The sequence below is a fragment of the Aphis gossypii genome, chromosome 2, assembly GCF_020184175.1.
Source record: "Aphis gossypii isolate Hap1 chromosome 2, ASM2018417v2, whole genome shotgun sequence".
Classification (NCBI taxonomy): domain Eukaryota; kingdom Metazoa; phylum Arthropoda; class Insecta; order Hemiptera; family Aphididae; genus Aphis; species Aphis gossypii.
In genome coordinates this window covers 34,465,327-34,488,468 of record NC_065531.1, presented here as the reverse complement: position 1 = coordinate 34,488,468, position 23,142 = coordinate 34,465,327, and the positions used below count along the sequence as shown (strand labels likewise).

At 26.9% G+C, this 23,142-nt stretch overlaps 3 protein-coding genes across 3 annotated transcripts in view; 2 read left to right on the top strand and 1 right to left on the bottom strand.

The window, feature by feature from the left end:
• The window catches only part of LOC114122831 (solute carrier organic anion transporter family member 74D-like), a 37,200-nt gene extending 34,072 nt beyond the window's left edge, over window positions 1–3,128 (top strand). The window contains exon 9 of the mRNA XM_050199983.1: window positions 1,534–3,128. The gene's annotated coding sequence lies outside the window, so the exon portion shown is untranslated. The remainder of the gene's footprint in view (window positions 1–1,533) is intronic.
• A 4,655-nt stretch (window positions 3,129–7,783) lies between these two features.
• Window positions 7,784–9,179, bottom strand: LOC114128822 (uncharacterized). The gene is made up of 2 exons (XM_027993405.2): window positions 8,846–9,179; window positions 7,784–8,652 (listed from the first exon to the last, which is right to left on the bottom strand). Exons 1-2 carry the CDS (start codon window positions 9,027–9,029, stop codon window positions 8,492–8,494), a joined length of 345 nt encoding a protein of 114 aa, XP_027849206.2. The 5' UTR covers window positions 9,030–9,179; the 3' UTR covers window positions 7,784–8,491.
• Window positions 9,180–18,591: 9,412 nt separating this feature from the next.
• LOC114131091 (hornerin-like) lies at window positions 18,592–22,820 on the top strand. The gene is made up of 3 exons (XM_050201178.1): window positions 18,592–18,854; window positions 19,351–19,728; window positions 22,235–22,820. The coding sequence occupies exons 1-3, from the start codon at window positions 18,761–18,763 to the stop codon at window positions 22,522–22,524; spliced, it is 762 nt and encodes a 253-aa protein (XP_050057135.1). The 5' UTR covers window positions 18,592–18,760; the 3' UTR covers window positions 22,525–22,820.
• The last annotated feature ends 322 nt before the right edge of the window (window positions 22,821–23,142 follow it).

Here is a 23,142-nt window from a genome sequence, read left to right as displayed (position 1 = left end):
TTAAATATTTGAAATATTCTGACATAAACAATATACATTTATTGAAATGGGCTTCTTGTTATTGAAGTGGGAAGCTTTAAAAGTAAAAATAATTAAATCCATCAAGAAATATTATTTTTGTACATAACTATTGGTATGTAACATAACAAATAATAAATCATAACAACATAAATAAATTAAATCTAAAATAATAATGTTCCGTAAAGAATAAAATGTGAATAATAATCGAGAACAACCTATATAATATGAATCTGTTATTTATGATAATATACTTGAGAACCGAAATTATCATATAATTTAATACGAATTTCACTGTATAATAATGATTTCATAAACATAATAATATGTGATATGTAACAGGTTATCTAACATCATTGTACTCAAATAACGGTAAATAGGTCGTACAGGTTGTCTGTTGATTTAAAGTTCAATAACTTCGGAAAATCTGCGTTTCGTTGAATTAGATCAACATTATTTTGGTTGAACTCACACCACACATTTTAACGACTGTAGCATTATATCATTATTATATAAATAATAATAGCATTATATTAATACGGAAATTCGATGGCCACTTGTTTTATAGTCTGAATTACATTTATAATGTATTTAAACAATCGAAAAAATAATAATGTAATAGGGTCATGGCTCTTTTCTGCCATTTAAACGGTTACTGCAGAATATACATATATTCCAAGTCCATCTAAACAGCAAAAGGTTCGATTCTCATTTCTTCTAAAATGTATTATTTTATTTTTAAAGACTTTCCAACTAATAATCTTTTAGAAACCATGATTTATAGTGTAAAAATGTAAAGATATGTAAAGTCATATAATGTACAGAACAATAAAAAAAGATTTGCGACAGATTACAAACCTATAAATTGAGGAACATTGAGTTAAATTGTAATTGGTTTTCTTTATTATTCTTTTGCATACCTATGCATATATCTATAGATAAATATGAAACTAATCAAAATAAATCGACTGTAATTTAAAGCGATATAAGTTTATACAAGTATATATATATAATATGTATATATAACAGCCAATTACAAGTTAGATAGGTAGTTAAACAGTGCTGATAAAAGAACTGAGTGTGCTACTTGAATTTGTGTGTTACATATTATTTGTGTTTTGATACCTAATACATAAACAACTATTAGAAACGAGATAATTACTCCACTGATTTATTTGTCCGAATATTATATAGTATAATAAGCCTTTTTTTTTAATAATGATTAGGTATATTATATTATATAGATTCAACTATTTCTATGCCAATAATTTTATTTTTGATCCCCCTTTTTAAATGACTACAAGTCTAATCCCAATGTCACGTCATGAATTTCTACTTTCCATAATTTTTGTGTAGTAATTTTCTGCTAGTTTTCTTGTAAAATAATTATTTTCATTTAAAATGTTTAACATAATTATATCGTATAATTAGTTTGTATAATTTTTTCAACCGACAATAAAAAAAAAAAAAAATACTTAAAAAAGATATTATATTTATTTATTTTTTGTTTTGCAGATAGATGGTACTAAAAACATCAACATTAACACGATTTGTCATGTTCCTTATTCATAACCTCGGAGAGATCTGTTTAATTTTTATTGAATTTTATACGGATTTAATTTAATACTTTTTTCATTTATAATCTATGTAAATAATATATTATACAATTAATTTTTTTCAATACTTTTATGAACGTCAAAACATGACAAATTTATAATATTATTATAATCACCACACGGTGCTTTAAATTTATAAAAAAATTAGCATCACTTTTACAGTTTATGTAGGTAGAATAATTCGTTTCGTTCTTTACTGGTACAACAATAAATTGTAATCAACGAAAAATTAACAGAATTTTTTTTATATGTTTTTTATTAGATATATTTTTATAAACGATTATTCATTGTGTATAATATGCATATTTTATTGTTGTTTGGAAATTCGTTATTTTAAGTGAAACTTTTTTCATATTTTAAAGTCAATTACTTTTGCTACAAATAATTTTTTTTTTTTGTAATTTTTAATATATTAAGCTTACAGTATACATCACTTATATAAAATTTGATATTTATATACAATGTAAAATCGATTTATCTCACGTTTTTGATTTATAATTATATTATAGTATGTTGTTTTTATAATCACAAATTCATGGTAAACCGTGGAGACCCACACATTAAAATGATGAAAAGGCTGCATTCGTTTTTTTGTAAAACAATAATAATTTGTTTTAATTTGTAAAATTAAAATCGGTTTTTATTTGTTAATTTATTATTTTTCTAATTGAAATTTTCTAAATTGTCTAGTTTATTTTTTTTTTTTTTTTTTAGTTTTACACGTCACATAATATTATAAGTTATCTTTTTTATACAGATAAAAATTAATTAATTGAAATTTTATTAGTATATGAAACATATACTATTTTAGTTATAATTAAAATAGTTTTAATTATATAAATAACTAGTGAATTATTTTTGTTGTTTGACTAAATGTTAGAAGATACAATATTATAGATAATAATTACCTACTCAAACATCAAATATTTTGTTTTAAATCAATTTTATGCGTGTGCTATGTTGTTTTTTTATTGTTAATTTATGTTTATTATTATAATTTATAATGTTTATTTATTTGTATTTTTATTGAAAAATTAAAGTAGTAATAATTGGTTTTAGATAAAATTATTTATCCGACTTTGTAAACGACTCTATTTACAGTTTTATATCACTTTTTAACATTTCAAAACATTTTTTCTTAAATTATATTCTTTTTAAACTATCTATCTGTTTTTTAAAACTGTTTGTTCAGTTGGTTAGATTAATTGATGAAATAATACATCAAAATCGACTGACTTATTTAGAAATAATGTTATTTTTAAATTTATTGTACGATAAATAATAACGTATTTTTATATTGCATTTAAAACATGGGTTCGTTTAAAATAAAACATGTTTTTAATTATTGAAAATGCATTGTTAGTGTTAATTTGTTTAAAAATAATGATTGATATAAAAGAGTAAAATAAAGTATAAAAATATTTGTATTCGTGTTTCACCGTTCAACCGTTCATTCCACTATTTTAGTATAAAATAAAAAAATATGAAATACAATTATTTCTTTTGAATGTTCTATATCATTAAGTATTATTAATAATACTAACAATATAATATTAGCGTGAAAATGTATAATATTATTTATGTCTAACGTCTATATGTTGTGTTATATGTAGGAAAAGTTCTAAGAACTAGAGAAAATAAATTAAAATATGCATTAAATGTATACAAATAAAGACTAAGGGTGAAAAAAAAGAAGAGAAAGTGGAAGATGGGGAAAAATAAAAATAATAATTAGATGGAGAAAAATAACAGGTTGAATAATACTTATAAATAGTGTTATAGATGTTATTAAGTTGATTAAAATAGTATATAATCAGGAGGATTAATAGGTGGATTTAATACAGAAAAAAATAAAATGTTATTAAATACTAAATATTATATTATACAATTCATGGGTGACATAAAATGCTTAATGTACAACATAAAAATATTTAAATAAATAAATAAAAAACTATTTGTGTATAACGAATTCATTATTCTCTTTAGAAACTGGAATTAACAGTTGAGTTTAGATTTCAATTTTTTTTTTAGCAATACAATTGAATTACAATATAGCGATGCTATAATTAAATATAATATTTTGTCTAACGTAATACGGATAATTAAAATATGAAAATAATTTTATAATAAATTTCTACCAATGAGCTTCTAATATCGAGGGATATATTTTTGTTTAAACCTTAACCCGAAATTTACTTTATATATAAATATTTAATTTATTATAATATTACACTGGGTAAATTTTGCGCAAATGGGTTTTCGGAAAAAAATATATCTTTTTTATTTTGACGCAAATGGGCTATACTCAATATGCATTATTATTTTTTTTTTTTGGCTCAAATAGGCAACCCCTGATTTATCATGTTTATAATTAAATAAAGTTTTGTATTTTGAACCTGTACTACTCGTATTAGAAAATAAAATCAACAATATTAATAAATTTAATATCCATAGGAAATTGAATTACTCTAACTTGACAAAATTTTGTTATAGATGTATGTGACATAATTTTTTACTATTTTGTCATTATTTACTTATCTTATGTAATTTTCGATAAATATTTTGAAGAAATACACACATCAAAAATTGTATTTCATTATATTTGTGTATACATATATTGTTGTACATGTTATACATGTTATTATAAACCATGTTTTTTAAGTTACTTTACTGTCCAGAACATCATATCTGATGAAATATAGCACACTAAGAAAATCTAAAACAAAACAAAACTAAAAAAAAAAAGATAAAAACCAGTCGTGAACGTCTATATGGTAATTATCACTTAAAAACGACTTAATATTCATATTTAGCTAAATAATAATATTTTATTACCTATAATACTAGTTTTGTATTTTATAATTTAAATACAATGAAAACCTTTTTGAAACAATACGTTCATTAAAATCAATTGTGCTTTATTATATTAATAAGATATAAATGATGTATTTCATGATAAACTGTTTTAGATAGTTTTTGAAAAAAAAAAATGAAAATATAATGTAAAAATTGCATCTTTAAAAAAAATATATATATTAAATTATGTTGATCGATTACAATTATTATATTTTGGTTGTTAATATATTTGTAAAACTAATTTTGTTTATAAATAACTATTATTAAATTATTATTTTATGACCTTGGTCGTGACAATTGCCGTCTTATTCCTTCTATGTTATTGGAGCATAACTAATCGGGAGTATACAATATACGAATCTCTGATGTGTTTTTCTATGTTTCCTTGTACAATATGTATTGTATCCTATACATTCTTTATGTGACATTATTTTTTTTTTTTAATATTTTAGCGATTTGTATACTAAAATATTTCACACACAGAGATCAACCATAAATATTCATAAAACATAAGTATAATTAACCATTTCTCCAAAATACTCTCCTCATAGGATTCTATACAATTATTTTTAAACTTAAACTAATTTATGTGAATATTTATGTAACAAAATGAGTTAGCTATATTTTCAATTTACTTGTTCATCGTTTTCACTTTATTAAAAGAAGGCACTGGAATGAAGAAAACCACAGGCTTTGTACTTTAAATATATTATTACCAACACATACAGGTGGATGGCATATAATTACCATTTGTAAACTCAGAAATGTCATTATAATGTGTTTGTTATTGCACGTTTTGAACTAAATCTTACGAAAAAGTGTTCTGAATAGTAATAGTTTAAAATATGAACAGCTAACTTTAACATTTTTTCTTAAGTACCTATGTTGTATAATATTGCCATTAGTTATTTCTACCATATTATTTTATGACTAACGTAATGATGAAAAAGTCAAAAAGAATATTATACTATAATAGTCATCTGTGAAATTGTTACATATTATTATGCTTGAAGATTCGACATAGTAAAATTCTCCCTAATATAATATATTTAACTGTAATACTTTAAGTATGCTAAAATGTTAAACAATACATTATTTAAAATATTTGTTTTTTTATACTGCTTTTACTTTTAAAACGATGGATTACATAGTTATTGAAAATAAAAGCACAACACTTAATGTTTAACTCAGTGAAATAACACTTATAAAGAATTAGCGGAATTAGTTATACAAGTACATTTTCTTGTATAAATCAAAAACTATTTAGTTTCTTAACTTTATATTTTCTCTAAGATTTTTAAAATGTTTAATACTTATGAGTACACGAGCAACAGCTATGTATATATATTATACATATTTTATATACATATAAAATAATATATTTACCTATCAAAAATAATAAATAATAAATATTCAATAATCATTATCATAAGAAACTCAGAAGTCACATTTATGACATTTTTAATACACAATTAAAAATTCAGAACAATTATAATTTATCATCAGATTACACTCAATCTCCATTGTTATTATTAAATATTTCTGCAATATTTTTGGATTAAATAATAACTCAAATAAAATAATAATAATATTACCTACATGCTTACTATTTTTATACAAATAACAACATTTTAGTTATTATTTTTGATAGTTTGTTGATACTTAAGTACACGTGTTGTTATATATTATTAGTTATGCAAACATTTTACTACACTAAAAAGATAGTTATTATTAGAAGACCTATTTTAAAAAGCGGTGGTTTATTATATTATAATTTATATATCGATATACATTGATTATTCGTATTACTTCACGGTCCAAATACATTAAATATACAGGAAAAGGAAAACATTTCAAGGTTTTTATATGAAACTACGGAAAATTGATTTTATAAAATATGTTTAAAAAAAAGTAGTTTTTTATAGCGGAAACATTATAGAATAAACAAACAAAGCATTAAAGATTTATTTTTTTCACTATGATTGTGGATTATTTTAGAAATCTATGCCATACTTAGGTATTGTAATAAATTTAACTTACACTGATAAAATTGCATTTACCTTTTTTATTTCAAAATATCGATACATATTGTATAGAATTATTGTTTCACTACTGATTAACATTATATTTATTTATTTATATTTGCCAGTTGTTTATATTAGTATAAAATCTCTATCAAGTGTTATAATCGTTTTGAATTTAATATACCTAACTAATATTAGTTATCTCTAACACAATTTTTTGAAAATTATTTTACGAATACACTAACTTACTAGTTATTATTCTACAATGTGACTAGAAATAATTATAAACGATTCACACTATTTGCGACTACTATTATTTTTTAGTTACACTGTGTCTTATGGTACAAAAGTTACTCTTTGGTTATATACTTGAAAAGTATTTACTACTTATTTTTACTTAAAAAATACAGCGTTAAAAATTTTAAATTTTATTTTATCATAGAAATTTCACTCACTTATCGATAACTGTATTGCAATAGTACAACCATTAGATTTAGGTTTTTAGTACCGAGTAAAATAAACTATGATAATAAAAAATTCAATATTAATATCAAACAAGTGAAAAATAATGGTTGATCTTTACGTTCATTAAGCATTCACTTGCTATTCGGTAATTCATCATTTTATTATACACTTTTACACGGTGGTACCTACAATTAGTGAGAGAATAAGTTACAGTATTAGTTGAATAGTTTTACTATGTCCGTCAAAATACTTCTTAATACCTATAAGTGTAGTTATATAATATGGTTTGATCGCCCTAATATTATTTAATTACGGATGTAATAATCCTTTAAGTACGTTTTATAATGCTTTAATGAACGTTTCAAGTATGGAGTTAGTGTATTTGAACTATATATTTATACAATATATTGCTAGTAGCAAAAGTATATTGCGATATTCATCCAATCTAACTCTTCACATAACTGGTGAACGATGTTCATATTAAAGCATATAACGTATACGTCATAAACGTATCGTATATAACAATATAGGTATAGTACGTCAATGTCCAAAAGTTATAATAATATGACTTTTGAGGGTATAACTGTTACAACACCCAAGAAAATATAACATTGGGACAATTTATTAGTTATTGCTATAGCGATGATTAAAAACAAGACTCTATAATCTTAAGTTTTAAACTTATGATTATATTTGAAATGTACTAACTAATAATTTATTTATTGTTATATTTTATTTATATTTATGAGGAATTGAAGGATTTGTATAAGTATAAATAAAAAAAAAAAATAAAAACAATGTAAATATAATTTAACTTAACATTATATTAAGTAACCGAAACAAGTATACAGTGTAAAAAAGTGTTGAATAACTTAAAAGTTTCTTAAGACTCAGCTTATTATTTATTATATTTTTTCTTATTATACAAACACAAAATAATAGTTATAATCTGGATTAACTGTAGTTCTTGTTAACATATTATAATATAATTTAGATTATTCATTGAAAATGTTAATATTGTTTCAATATTATGCTAATGTGAAAATCAAAAATTTTTTTAAACTTATCGTACATTTTTATCTATAATATAATAAAATATAGGTGACTGGCGAAAAATAATAATAAAAATCTATAGGAATATATGAAGGAAGAAAGCTTAGTTGTAGTAAAATAATATTTTATATAACCGTTAATTTTTTTAAATTTTAGTTTCCATAAACAATCATACTCATAATTACAACTCAATATTAACTCATGTTTTTTTTTTCATATTGACTCATAAATAAATATAATATTTTAAATTATATTATTTTATTATTACAAACATGTTCGGTGCATTAATTGTTGAACGTAACGCTTATCGAAACGCGATGCGTTTTGAATAAAAATATATTATCCGGGTTAAGACATTGTGCGTGAGTTATGTTAAATAATATTAAGACAGGTATATATTATTATATTATTATACATCTGTGTTATATGGTTTCAGATGTAAGTACACCGGGGCACGCGTCACACCAGCAAGGATCTGGCCGATTTGTTGGTTTGCATCGAAGTAGCCGCGGCCGTCGAGTTAGAAGGCAACATGATTTTTGATTTGGTTTTAGATCCAACTCGGTTGTGCACTTGTAAATTTGACTCGACGACGATCTCGTCAAAGCCCGTATTCAAAACTGCCGGAAAACCAATTAAATTATTAGAACTTTTGACGTAAATTTCAATATTCAATAAATTAAATCGGTATAGGTACCTGCTAACTAGGTATTACAATGTTAAAAATTATAAATCTAGAGATAAGGTCAAATGGTAGAAGATAATCGAAAAACCGTTTGTTTTTTCTAAATCAATTCGTTTCGTATATTTTACCTTGTGAGGGCTTTTGAAGTCTGCTCATCCGGTTGGACGAAGTCGTCTGTCCAGTCACACTTTCCAGCGGTTTGACTCCATCCTGTGACGGTTTACTGTTGGAGTCTTGTGGTCTGCAAAGGCATCCGGTTACTAGGAGTGACAACACCAGCAGCGCGCTGACTGAGAGTTGAGTGGTCTGCATTTTTAACTACTGGTGAAATATAACGATATTATGTGATGATGTTTAAGTGGACGCCGAATAATAATAATAATAGAAATAGTTATATTCGGTCGACGGAGGCGATGGTTCGTGCGCGGTTGTTGATTCAATACTGCAGCCTCCGCCACCGTCATCCACTTGTCTACCCACCCATAACTGTAGTCGCCGATATCGTCGTTACAGCAGCGGTCACACTCTAATCTCGCTGGTAGAAGCTATAATATATTATGCTATATTATACGACAGAGTATTTATCAATATATTACGTGTGTGTGCGATACACGCAAACATTTATATAATATAATATTGTGTATATTTATTGTGCGCAATACATACACGTCTATATACGATCGTATACAACTATATATAGTAACGCTGTTAAGATTAAGTGAAAGTATATTATACTGAAATTCGTATTATATTATTATTACTATTCAAAGTGTTCCGTACAGATAAGGTTTGTTGAGTATTTGCGAGGAATTCGATACCGGCTACATGTTAAACTGTATGAAAACCGATTTTAGGAAACATAATAATATCATAGTAATATATTATAATACTACCTTATAACCTGTGTTATATTCACAGAAGTATAAGACTGTGGCATCAAAACGAGAGCATATACAGCTGGGTAACTTATCCGATGGCTCGTGTATTATTTAAAGTGTAGATACTAATTTATAGATATAATAAGAACACACTAGATATTCTCAATCTTACAGTATTCTCGGCAGATTTATACATGTGATACATATTGATACTACTAACGGTTTTTATTGACATAGCTGAGAGGTTAACTTCGTTTTTGCAACAGAAAAATTTCAAAAAATAATGAATTTACACGATTAAAGTTGTACCTATTTTATTTTTTGAACTTTTATACAGTTAGTTAAAACTATTACAACTATAACATGCATATTTTTAATTTAATTTTACTCTTGAAACTGAAATTAAATTGAACGATTTTCAGTAAATTATGTATAATAGTTGACGTTATTGAACTGCCAAAAATCAAATATAAATATTCGGCTAAAGGTTTATCACAAGAAATTTAAGTGTATTATTGTAACTCTGGTAAATATCGTTGATTTCGTTCGTATGAAATTCATATGCAAGATTAAAAAGTGCATTATAGTTGAATTAAGTGTCATTCTATCATGGACTAAACGATTTTTTCCTCCAAAAAAACCAAAACAATAGTTTAATATTTAAATTTATTTAAGAGCACAAAATGTATTATTTTAAATTTAAAAACCATTTTTTTTTAAGTGTAGTATAATGTAGTAGGTATATAAAAAAAAATATTCGTTAGTAATTATTGTAGTTTTTTGGATAGATATTTTACATTTTTTCACCCTTTTTCCATTTCCAACACGGAAATGTTGTTTTTATTACTAAATTAACGCGACACAGTATGCATCAAATCCGTTTATAAGACATTTTGTACACTTGTAGCCTACAAGTTGTAGATATATGAATATTAAGTGTATACCACTAGACATGTTTCGTAATAAAATATACTCGGGTGCATATTTTCAACCCCGGGTGGGAATACATAAGAAACCAGTTTCGATAAACGTCGTCTGGTCAACAATAAAAACCATAGTATATTATATATGCGGTTGTTGACTTCGTTTCCGTCGGCCTTTGTGCCTTGACAGAAAAAAAATATCGAGAAAAATGTATACTCAATATTAAAAGGTACCTATATAGTATGAAGGTATAGTATCATGTAATAACTGTTGATTGAAGTACAATATTCCATATTATTCAGTAATAGTATTATAATCGACTTTATGTTTTAAATATAAGAGATACTACATTTATTAAAATATTATATTGTCAACAATAAAATTAATAAATAATAATGTTAGTAGTTATATGCAGTAATCGTTTAAAACAGAATCGAGACCATCTAGCTAGCCTTATAATATTTGTCTTCTAGTGTCATACTCTACATAATGCTAAGGTGGTTTCACAAAAAATAATTTACATACATAAATATGTGCAGGTATTAAGTATGGAATTCTAAAAAATGTTTATTGTTTGGACGTATAGAAGAGAATTTGAAAACATAGTTTTTGAGTGACAGAGTGAAAAATATTAAAATCATGAACACTGTTCATTTGTCCTGATAAAAAGTATCTAACTAATAACTATATAACATTGTTCCGCCAAACTGTATTTAGTGAAACCGGGGTCTACTAACTATATTTTCAATCGGTGTTGTAATGATTTAAGTTTTGGAGTTTTAATTCCAAATACTTTTTTACATCTCAACAAGTAATAAAAATCATTATTTTAGATTCATCGAATTCGATTGATTCGAGTGAATCATTATATTTTTATATGATTATTCAATACTTATTATTAATTTAAATCAGAAGCAATGAACTTATACACACCAACGAACACTCATCACATATTTAATATTTATAAAACTATAGAGAATTAAATACTAAAATGTATTATTAATAATTTCATAGCGAAATTAATACAAACACATAATATTGGTTCATCGTATTCAATTAAAAACCATGTTGTATACTATAATAATTGCTTTTGTAAAAATACATTATTCATGATATGGGTCTTCGCACAAAACGTTGAAATATGTTGAACAACTTGTATTTCTTTTACGTGCCTTATAGTGATCAGATTGTTCAAATTAAAAATTCTACCGCCGTTTCATTTTATTTTCCTCTTTGTGGATTCTTTAAATAATATATTTATAAGCCTACGGAGACTAGCATATAACAAATAATACACTATTGTTTAGAAAACACTTAATCTAGTAAAATAAAAAATAAATATTATCTTATATTCGCTATACTCGGTCCTACGGTAATAACTACCACATAAATATTTGGAAAAATAGTTATAGCATTATCATAAATATAAATAGTCAATGAAAATATTGTATTAATTGACCAAGAAAAGCGACCGAGAAATTCTGTTTGTTTTAAAGTAGGTGATGATTGTCCCATGTCATTAATAAGTTCACTTTAATCGATATATTAAATTAATTTAATTTAATCATTGAATGGTAGGTACAAATATTATTTATATACAGACAGTCTGTCAGCGTAAATTTTTAATTTTTTTTCTTATTATTATTATTTAAATTGCTATTAGTATTTGTTTTCTAATAATATTGCAGTTGATAGAAAATTAATTTTAGGCAAAAACAAATTTCATGAATTAAATTGTAATAATAATTATAATATCTATCTATATATTTAATATATCTTAACTCACTGATTCATCATTGCTTAGCTAAAACCATTGAAACTATGATTATGCAATTTAGTCAGTATTTTCATTCTTTAATGTAGAAAGAGACCATCTAAGAAAAGTTTTTTAAAATTCATTCCTTAAGACTTAAGAGGGTCAAAAGAACTAAAAAAGGGCAAAAATGGAAAACATTATTTCTTGGTTGAATTTATTTTTTTAAATTAACTTACATATTCTATAATATAAATAACAAAACAGCTTTTAATTTAAAAATATGTGTTGTTTATATTTAATGGAGTTTAAGGAATGATAAAACTATGGGCATTTAGTTTGTCACGGCCGTAGTAGATCAAATAGTTATTTTGTATATGATTACTAGTTGTTATTAACTTGTAAGTTAATACCAACATACTTTAAATGGGTGTGAATATTTTCATGTTCTAAATAGCTTTAAATAAATTCAAATTCTATAAAAATTTTAATTATGTATAGTATTAATATTAATATTAGGTATACAGTCACCAAATGATTTAAATCCCAACAGATAATTTATTTGATTCAAGACAAGATAACTAAAATTCATTACTTTTTGCTTAAATTTAAAATTTAAGTGTTTATAGAAAAAAATTGTACAGAAGTATTTTTAAAATTGTATGGTTTACGTAAATACAACTTACGTAAACCATGTATTACATTTTAAATCCTTAACTAGGTAGTAATACTTAACATTTTATTAATTTTTAAATATCAAATAATTTGCAAATCATTGTAAAATTCACCAAACTTGTTAAAATTATATCTTAAATGTTTAAAAAAAAAAATATTCATATAGGTATATTTTAAAATTAATTTAAGAATAATTCATAAGAAATTTTGTATTGAATTTTCAAGGAAAAAGTTTGAAAAAAAAATTGAAATGTTACAAATTAAAAATGTTAATGTCAAAGAAAAAAAAACTGAATACATTTAAAACATCGAGATATATCACAAAAAGAGTCAACATTTTCTAATAATTTTATTTTTTTATACTTATATCATAGCATGATTTGTAATTTTTAATATGAATATTTATTTATATTTCCATGACGTGTCCAAAGTAATTTACTATAGAATGACAACAATAAAATATAATTTTAAATTTTACCCAAATTTGGTTTTGCGTAATAATATATTTTTTTTCTTCAATTATTTTAAAAACTACTGGACATTTTTATCTTTGATGTGCTAAATCATCCTAATAATTTAAGATTTAAGCATTTTTACCATTCCAAAGTTGGTGACAGGCACAAAAAATACACATATAATTCATTGTAAAATAAATACATTCATAGTTCCGCTCAGAATCTAAAACATATTGGCATAGAATATAACGCATGATTTGAATAATTAAAACAAAAATAGTAGTGATACCAAAGTTGGCCGGTGCAGATGTTTTTATATTAGAATTTTTTAAAGTGACGATATATCTTTGAGTTTAAAAAGTAATTCTATTACTTTGTCTACTTAAATAAATAACTAATTTTTTGTTAATAGTGTTTTAATAATTAATTTTATTTGTTTCAAATAATATAATAATAATGTATATTATATTAAAAAAAAATTAATTATAATTAAACGTAAGATTTACTAGAAAAATTGTCAAATTTATTTCATCTTTTGTTTGTTTTAGTAAAACTATATTATACAGAACATAGTTGTGTCTAAGTACAAATAATTAAGTTTTGAATAGCAACATAAACTATTTAATTGTATTACATAAGTATAATATAAAATAATAATAAATTCTGGATATAGTACAGAAATACAAAAATGAATTATCAATACATAGGTTAGGTTAAAATATATATATTTTGAACAAAATATGAAGTTAGCTATTCAATTATTTAGAGCTTTTAAAATGTAGATAAATTATTTTTGGACATAATATTGTACTTAGAAATTGTTGAATAAAATAAATTGAACAAATGCTAATTCTATGTTTAAGATTCATTAAAGCTTAAAATGATGTATTTTGAATTGGTTTTATACTGAAGTAATTGTACTTAAAGTTTTTAATTCTGATACAGTAATGAAAATAGGTACTTTACCTTAGACATGTTCTCCCTAAATAAGTTTAGTTCTAAAAATTCAGAAAACAAACTCAGATAATTAATATGTATATATTATATAATATGGTAATTAATATGCCTACTATATTAAACATATTAAACACCAATACAATATTTTTAGAAGTAACGCAATATGTATACAAATATCGAACTTTAACTTTGGAAAGAAGTAAAGAAAGTATAACTGTCGTTATCTTTATCACGCACACTTTATAGCTATAAAATCACGAACAAGCAGATTGGTCTTAAATGATTAAATAATGGTTTTAAGAGTAATAATATTATAAACCACGTACAATTCATTAAGAAACGTCGTTTCCTAAGATATCGTGTTAATACTTTTTTTTTGATATACATAATAACAGATATTATAATATAGTTTATTAAGATTTTAGTTCTCAAATCGTTTTTCGAATATTTATGGACGATCATCTATCGAACTAAACGAACTTAATTCCATATTATGGTACTCTCGCAATAGAGCTATAGTCAATTATTATGTTTACGCACACGCATACGCACATAAAATAATGTACCTAGGTATAATATTATGTTTATTCCCACGGCGGCCGGCCAGTTCTTTGGCTGCAAAAAACCCGTATAAGATATTCACGGCTCAGCGTGCACCAGAGTTGGGCGAGTACGTGACACGCGTTTTGCTAATGTGTATAATTTAAAAAAAAAAAATTTTCTGAAATTTTATTTTTTTATTTTTACGTGCCTATTGTCTGACGGTCACGCGGGGGCGCGCGCGCGAGCGTGTGTGCGTGCCGTGAAAACCGTCAACGGAGGAGCGATGACTGTACAATGCGAAAAACGAACGAGAAGAAGGAAAAAAAAACGAATTGGCAACCGAACGTAAACTCGTGTGCCGACCGTAAGTCGTGTGCTGTGTGCCTGCGTGTGGGTGTGTGGGTGTGTGTCCGTCGCTCCGAGATAACCGACTTGTCGTCGTTGTCTCGTGCAGACGAGGTCCTGCTCCGAGCCGGACTTGTGTCCTGCCGCTGCGCCCAGGTGCTCGGCTCGCGTTGCGTCACACGGTGTCGTTCATCAATAATGAATGAGCGTGGCCTCTGTGCGATAATCATAATAATAATATATAGCTAATAATAATATAATATGAATTGTCGTCGGGTACCTATTACTAAGCGTACAGCGGAGACGACCGTCGAGAGATACGAATATAATAATATAGTGTGACACATCTTGCCCGGAAAAACGAGCTTGTACGCATCGCATTGCGTATTCGCGACCATGTGCCGACAGACATCGGCGCGCTCCGACTGTAGTCAGTCGTTGACGTAACAGTGTCACGATAGTAATATTATTATATATTAGACAACAATGGACAGATAACGTATCTGCCTCGGGACTGACGAAGACGTGCAGGTCGAGTTTATGGTTGGTTTATATTGCATTCAACAGTTGCATTTATTGTCGCTATTGAAAAAAAAAATGTTAAAAAACACCATTACAATGTTATACTGCTTCGCCAATAAAATATATTATGACGATAAATTATTTTCTATCATTGATTATATTATCGATAAACGATGATATTTTATTCACGAACTCTGAGTATATTGTTAGTTTTGGTACAAACTGTGTACGTCATAATTGCATCTTCATTATACTATATATTTTTTTAGTTTTTGTAAACTGGGCCTTTTACAAATATTGTAACGTATAAATTATAATTATATAGAATATTCGATTATTACTTCACATTAAATAATCATAACAAGTTTTATTGATATGATACTTTGAGATATTCATTTTTTTTTTTTTTTTAATAAACTCATACTCGTATTTATTTATATTTTTAAAATAAAAATTTAAATTAGGTATCTACAATTAAATTAACTGATTTTGTGTGCCTTTATATTATGAATAATATTAATATATACATATCCTACACTCAATAAGTTATTATTTGAGAAACCTTTTAACCTTTGCGCTTTTTGAGATTTAAGACCCAATGTAATATAACTTTCAATGAAGTTCTTAAAATAACTGATGAATTTTGTTATACTTAAAATTTAAGTATGACAAAGAAGATTAAAACGTGTATAGTGATTTACCACAGGCAATATAGTTTTAAATAGGTAATTTAATTTTATATTATAACTTATTTTGTATAGTAAAATTATATTCTAAAAGTGTATTATTTTTTAAAGGAATAGTCATCAAGTAAATATTTTAATATTTATATACACTTTAAATTATATATATGTATATATAAATATATGATATCTTATAGGGTTCTGAGACAAATTGTTAAGATGACGTTACACCCATATTTATTGTCTTTGTCTTATAAGTGCGTAATATGGTAACGTTATAAACTTATAACATTAAATTAAAATAATATGTACAAATTATTTTTAAAAAAGCATAAAAATATGAAATAATTGTAATTTTATTTATTTTATAATTAAACGTCCTGTGAACACGGCGTACAGATAAATATTAATATGATATAACTAAATAACATATTTTTGATAACAATGCATTGATGTAGATAATAATAAACTATTAAATGATTCATTTTACGTACAAATCACAAAGTAGTAAAATAATAAAATTGTGTGATGTATTTTTCAAACAATAAAAAATCTCATTGTTCAACTTGCTGATCTATATCTAAAACAACAACTACCTATTCCACAAGATAGTGATCAAAAACTAAAATAATATATTTGAAACAAATATGATTTTAACAGCTTTTTTTAAAAAATATTACTATCTACACAAGTAAAAGTAATATTTATTTAAGTTATTTATTGATTCCAGAGTATTAGATTTAGTATATAGCAAAAATTGAAGTATACATAATATGTATAGTTTAGATAATATACAGATAATAATAGATATAGCCAATACAAATTACAAACACCAATAATTCAACGGAATTCTAAAAGTATATACAGACACGAAAAAAAAATAGACGTTTACTTTTAACTTTTTAAGATCTAACGAAACAATCTTTATTTCAGCAGTGAAAATGGGTTGGATGCATATTATTTCAATATAATCACCATACACTTTGCGCAACTCAACCACCATTGGCTAAAAAAACACACACATTAATGTACATAATATTATAAACCCTTTTGTTCAAATGAATAATCAGACATTTTAAGCCTCGTAACAATAATTGTCGCAATACCTGCATCGAATAAACCGTATACATTTACAAACACATTGGAATATAAATATGAATTTGATATCAATAAATTCGTAAAAGATCACTGACACGTAAAAAATTGAGGTACCAACGTAGTTTGGAAATTCGACTAAATATCGTGATCACAGAGCCCGCACATTGTATCTAATAATTGTGTGTCTAGTAGAGTGTGAACATTACCGACTTTTCAGCCATATTCCAACCAACGGTTTTACAAAAATAATTATCTTTTAGTAAGTTTTACGATTAAGTTTTAAACGAGGATAATATACTTTGAAAAATTCGAAATGATTTTCTTTAAGTATTCCGTGGACGATATCCAAGGATATCCATTGGATGGGACTATACATCACAAAATTTAAGCGATCATGTTTGTATCGGTGATGACTAATATTTTGGTCGAACCTATATAACCTATCATCAAACCGTTTTTTTCCTCTTCTCGATATTATAATAATTATCACGAGTATTGTGCCAATAATATTAACACAACGGGAGTATAACGCATATCATAATAATAATAATGGTATATTTCAAGTCGGTATACCTACGTGCATATGGATATCGACTAACGATTCTATACGTCAATATCAATATAATATTATAACTGCAGTCCGCGCACACGAATTGTTAATGGGTTTCGCGCGGCATTTTGGCAACAGCAAACTCGCCATCTCGCGCGAACCCGGACACGACCTATCGTCGAGCGGGCGGCGCATATCAATGTACGCGGTGACGATATTTTTATTAAAATTTTTTTAACTATCGCATTATTATAACTATTGTGTTGGCGCTGCGACCGTTGAAATTTGCGGAAAACGGGCGGCTACGAATTGGTAAATCGCGCGCGCGCCTAATTCAGCCCGATTACGCGTCCAGACCACGTATCAGGTGTATCGAGAAGACTCTCGGCGGATACCCCCCTCCCTCTGATAATGGCAAATCAACGATCCCCCTCCCACCGCTGGCAACCCCGTAGACGACTCCCCGTGGGGCTATATCTACGGGATCGCAATCGGTCACTCGTCCCATTCCACCGACGGTCGCCGAGCAGCCCACTACGAACGCCGCTCTGCCCTGCAAGTACGACACTAGACCGAACCTCCCCTCGACGTCGCCCTCACACAAGTCCAGTACATCGTTTTTGGTTCAAGTCTACGCGTACACTGTAGATATCATACGAAATGGCTAGCCGTTCCGTCTCTGCCGCTGCTTTGCTGGCCGTCGTCGCCACCGCCGCCGTCTTCCAAGCCACGTCCGCTTACGTGATACCCGAAGGTAAGTCTTCTCTTAATCTATAAATGGTTTTGCACAATTATCTTTTAAGTTACAAACAATATTATTCCTCTCTCCCTCACTTCGACCATTAAGTTAAAAGCGTTTTCCACCGATCAATCAATCTCTTTTAACGTGAGAATTTATAAATTATTATAATATACTAGATAAAATCGAAATTGCAATCCACTTTTTATGAGAATTATCCTCGGCGTGAAAATCACAAAAATCAGACATTTGTACAACAGTGGCAGTATGAATAGATTATTTCTTATGCCCATAACCGGTCGTCAAAAATTCCTTAGGTTTCTTACTCGAGTTAGACCCTTTGTTTGCTTCTATATTGATAGCAATGTAATCGTTCGTGTAAAAGTCGTCGGCGGCCTCAATCCGCCTCATATTTTTACTATTATCACGGGACACTTAATTGTATTTCGAGAAAAACGCACAATTATTCTGTATGAAACGGTTTACATTTTACGTTTTCCCTATTTTACAGTGGTCCTCATGAGAGTGAAGCGCAATCCGGAGCCTATGCGGTCATTCTCGTTCAGTGGTTTCAATCCCAACGGGCAGATGTCCGCTTTCACCGGCCTGGCCGAGTACCCGATGTTCGGCGGCGGCTACGGACAGCAGCCCAGCCCGTACAACTACGGACCGCAACCGGCCACGCAGGACGCTTACGGGTCGCCGGCGGCCACCCAGGATTCTTACGGGCCACCGCCATCGGGCCTCGTGGGACAGCAGGCTCCGGCCGGCGCAGACTCGGCCAACAAACAGCAGTCGCAAGAGTACGGACCACCGAAATCAGGATCCGATTCTAAGGAACAGGGCAACAACAGCGTGGAACAAGGCGACAACAAAAAACAGTACAGAGGTAAGCGTACGTTTTGGCGATAATAATAATAATAATTATAATAATAATTCACCGTCGAAGCCGGCCACGAGCGTGTGCACGACGAAAATGTGTACTGTTATTTACCTGTGGTAATTCGCCGAACGCGCTTATTTTTTTTTTTTATGTGTCCTTTTACCTTTAACGATGAATTTATTCGAAATTATGGTTTTTGTTTTTACGTACTTGGTTTTTTAATTAATGATTTAAAAAATTCAGCCGGTAGTATTTGGATTGTTAAACTCGTTGCCCTAAAAATATAATTGACAATATTGTCAGTGATAATATAGGTTTAAATATAATATATAAAATCCACATGTGTGTATTAGCATTTTATTTTTGTAAAAACAATATTCATAATACATATTATATTATACATTTTATGTAAAATCATAAAAAAAAATGTTTAATGCTTGTTTCATACATTGCAATAGCTCAAAAATTACATGTTCTAATTTTAATTTAGATACACTACAATTTTCGAAAAACAACACGTTCTTAAAAGTTTATTGTAATGAAGAGTGGTTTCTACATATATAAAAAGAAGTTTTTTACTGCTGTGTATGACATTGCTTAAATGATATAAAAAATTCAAAATCTGTAAATATGATCTTTAACTTTACTTAAAAATGTTAAAATATAGAACTGGCTAGTTGAATTACCATGTATGTACAATGTACAATATGGTGTATGACCAAGCTAACGACTTATATATACATATATATATTATGTATACTGATAAATATTAATATTTTAGACACGGTGGTTTAAGGTGTACGTAATGATTTATTAAATATACTTTGTTATATTTTTTTCGCTTACGATAACTCGGGTGAATATAAAAAAAATCTATTTCAAGTATTCATGTTCCTTTAAATGCATAGAGCCATTGAATTATTTATGTAAATATTTAAAATGTAAAATTACTGATTTCCATTAAGTAGGTATTAAAACGATTTTGTAACTCTCACAGTCTTAAAATATGATAACAAGAATACATATTTAATATTTTAACATTAGATGGGCAAGTGCTCAAACACAGTAGTGTATTTAAAGCAAAATATCAAATAAAATGGTTTTATCCAATCTTATATTATGAAATATTATAATATTACTATTCTTATTATTGTTCGTCTTAGCACGTCGCTGAGGTCATTGCCATAATGTGTACAGTGGATACTGGATATTTTAATAATATTATACCTACTATCTAGACAATATAGCCGTGTACCTACATATACGATAACATTATATATTATTATACTGTCAACTGTTCTAGTCCTAAATTTATAGTATATGTTCATTTTTTTTTTTTAGCTGAAACCGTTTTCTGTAAAAAGAATTCATTAAAACTTTACTATAATATATTCTCTACGTGATTTTAATACATACTAAATTGTTTTATCGAGAAAAATATGTTTCAAAGTAATTTAATATCAGTTAAAAATATGCTTTCGTAAAACATATATGAAGAAAAATTCATTTATCAAAGATGAACAACAATATACGCAGTATAATATTTAATAGTTTTAACAGATAGCTGGTATAAATTTAATTCATAATGTTCCATTAAAAACAGTATGAACGAGTTCCAGAATAAGAATAATTTTTATTTCACTAACTTATTTTAAGACTATGATCAGAATAATCGTTTGATAATAGAATTTATTTTTCCCTTTACGGTAGTAATAATATGATAAGTCTAAGATGAGTAAAGCATATTTTATTTAATTAGCGTTTATTTAATTAATTTTATAGTACGATGATTAAGTAGAAATTCATTACAGAAATATTCTCTAAAAGATACTAACATAATATTATTATATATTATTTTTATTTATATATTTCTAAACAGATACGGACGTCTTGTTCTATAAATGCTTAAACTAGACCTGATATTATTTTCGACAAAATTTATAAATACATTTTGAATAAAATAAAATGTATTATAAACAATTTTTATTGAGTACAGTAAAACGCACTAAACATATAATGTAGTTATTCGAATTATTCTATTATTATTGGCAAAATATTTTTTGTATAATATTAAAATACGAAATTAATATCGTATTATATGGGTTACGGTCACTTCATAGGTACATCCGTAAACATCCAAATACTCTAACCTAACCGTGGCGTTAATCGAGAGAGAAAATAAGATATGAATCGCCACAAATTAACATTAACTTTATATTATTAATGTAAACACTTGCGTCCGAAAACCATCATATTGGTTATGTTCATGATTTTATCGCTCTATAATTAATTAAGCGATTGCCACAGTACCTATTAGATTACGTATGATTTATATGTATTATGTGATTGTTTTTTTTTTGAGAATAAAATTAAGTTTATAATCGAAAAAAAATCGATTCCAAGGGCCGACTTTATTACTAAATAATGTCTTTGTATGCAGTATAACTGTATACGATATGTACCTTTAATAATAATAATAATAATAAGTTACATTTAACGTGGTGGTCTGCAGGTCGCGATGGTCCGAGCAGCAACGCGGAAGCTTCGTTCAACGCTTGGTTCCCCATAATGTTCGGCGTATTCCCCAACGGCGCCGGTAGCGGCAACGGTCAATCGGGTAACTCGATCAACCGCGGTAACCAAGGACAGGGCCAAGGTCAGGAACAAGGTAACTCGTACGGGGGCAACGGTTACGAGAGGTCATCGGGCACGACAGTGATTGCGAACAGCGTGAGCAACGGCAGACACGGTGTGGCCACCAGTCACGCGATCGCTTACGGCAATCCCAGGTCGTCGCAATAATGAACGCGACAAAATGTTATTGTTAAGTTAACGATTTTGTATAGAACTAAAAAAGCCTTTCTAATGTTCCACCATATATATAAATATATTACGATGTTAGATACCGTGAAATAGGTTAACCGCATATACCTATATAATATGTATACCTATACTTACAAAATATTTTCAAATTATAATTAATAAAATATAAATGCGTTTACTAATAAAAATTGTATTTATTATATTTTTTTGTGATATTTTGTACCGATTGGCACAATAAATCAATAAATCATATGAACATACGTATTTTTTTGAAATTGTCTTTATCATTTTATTTTTTAGATTTTACACTTAATCCTCACAAACAATATACAATAATTACTATTACTTACAGACTACATTAAAATAGTTATTATAATATTAAAAATTTACATTTATTTTTTATCAAACGATCGTGACAATAAAATATTAATTTTATTCTATGCCACTAAAGCTTCAATGATTTATTATTTATTATTTAACCATTTTATAGGGCAAATAAAATATATTTATATTTATATTTTGTTTACTATTTTTACTTAGGTTTTAATAAATGCATAAAAATAATAGGTACTCAATAATAAATAATATATAAGTTAT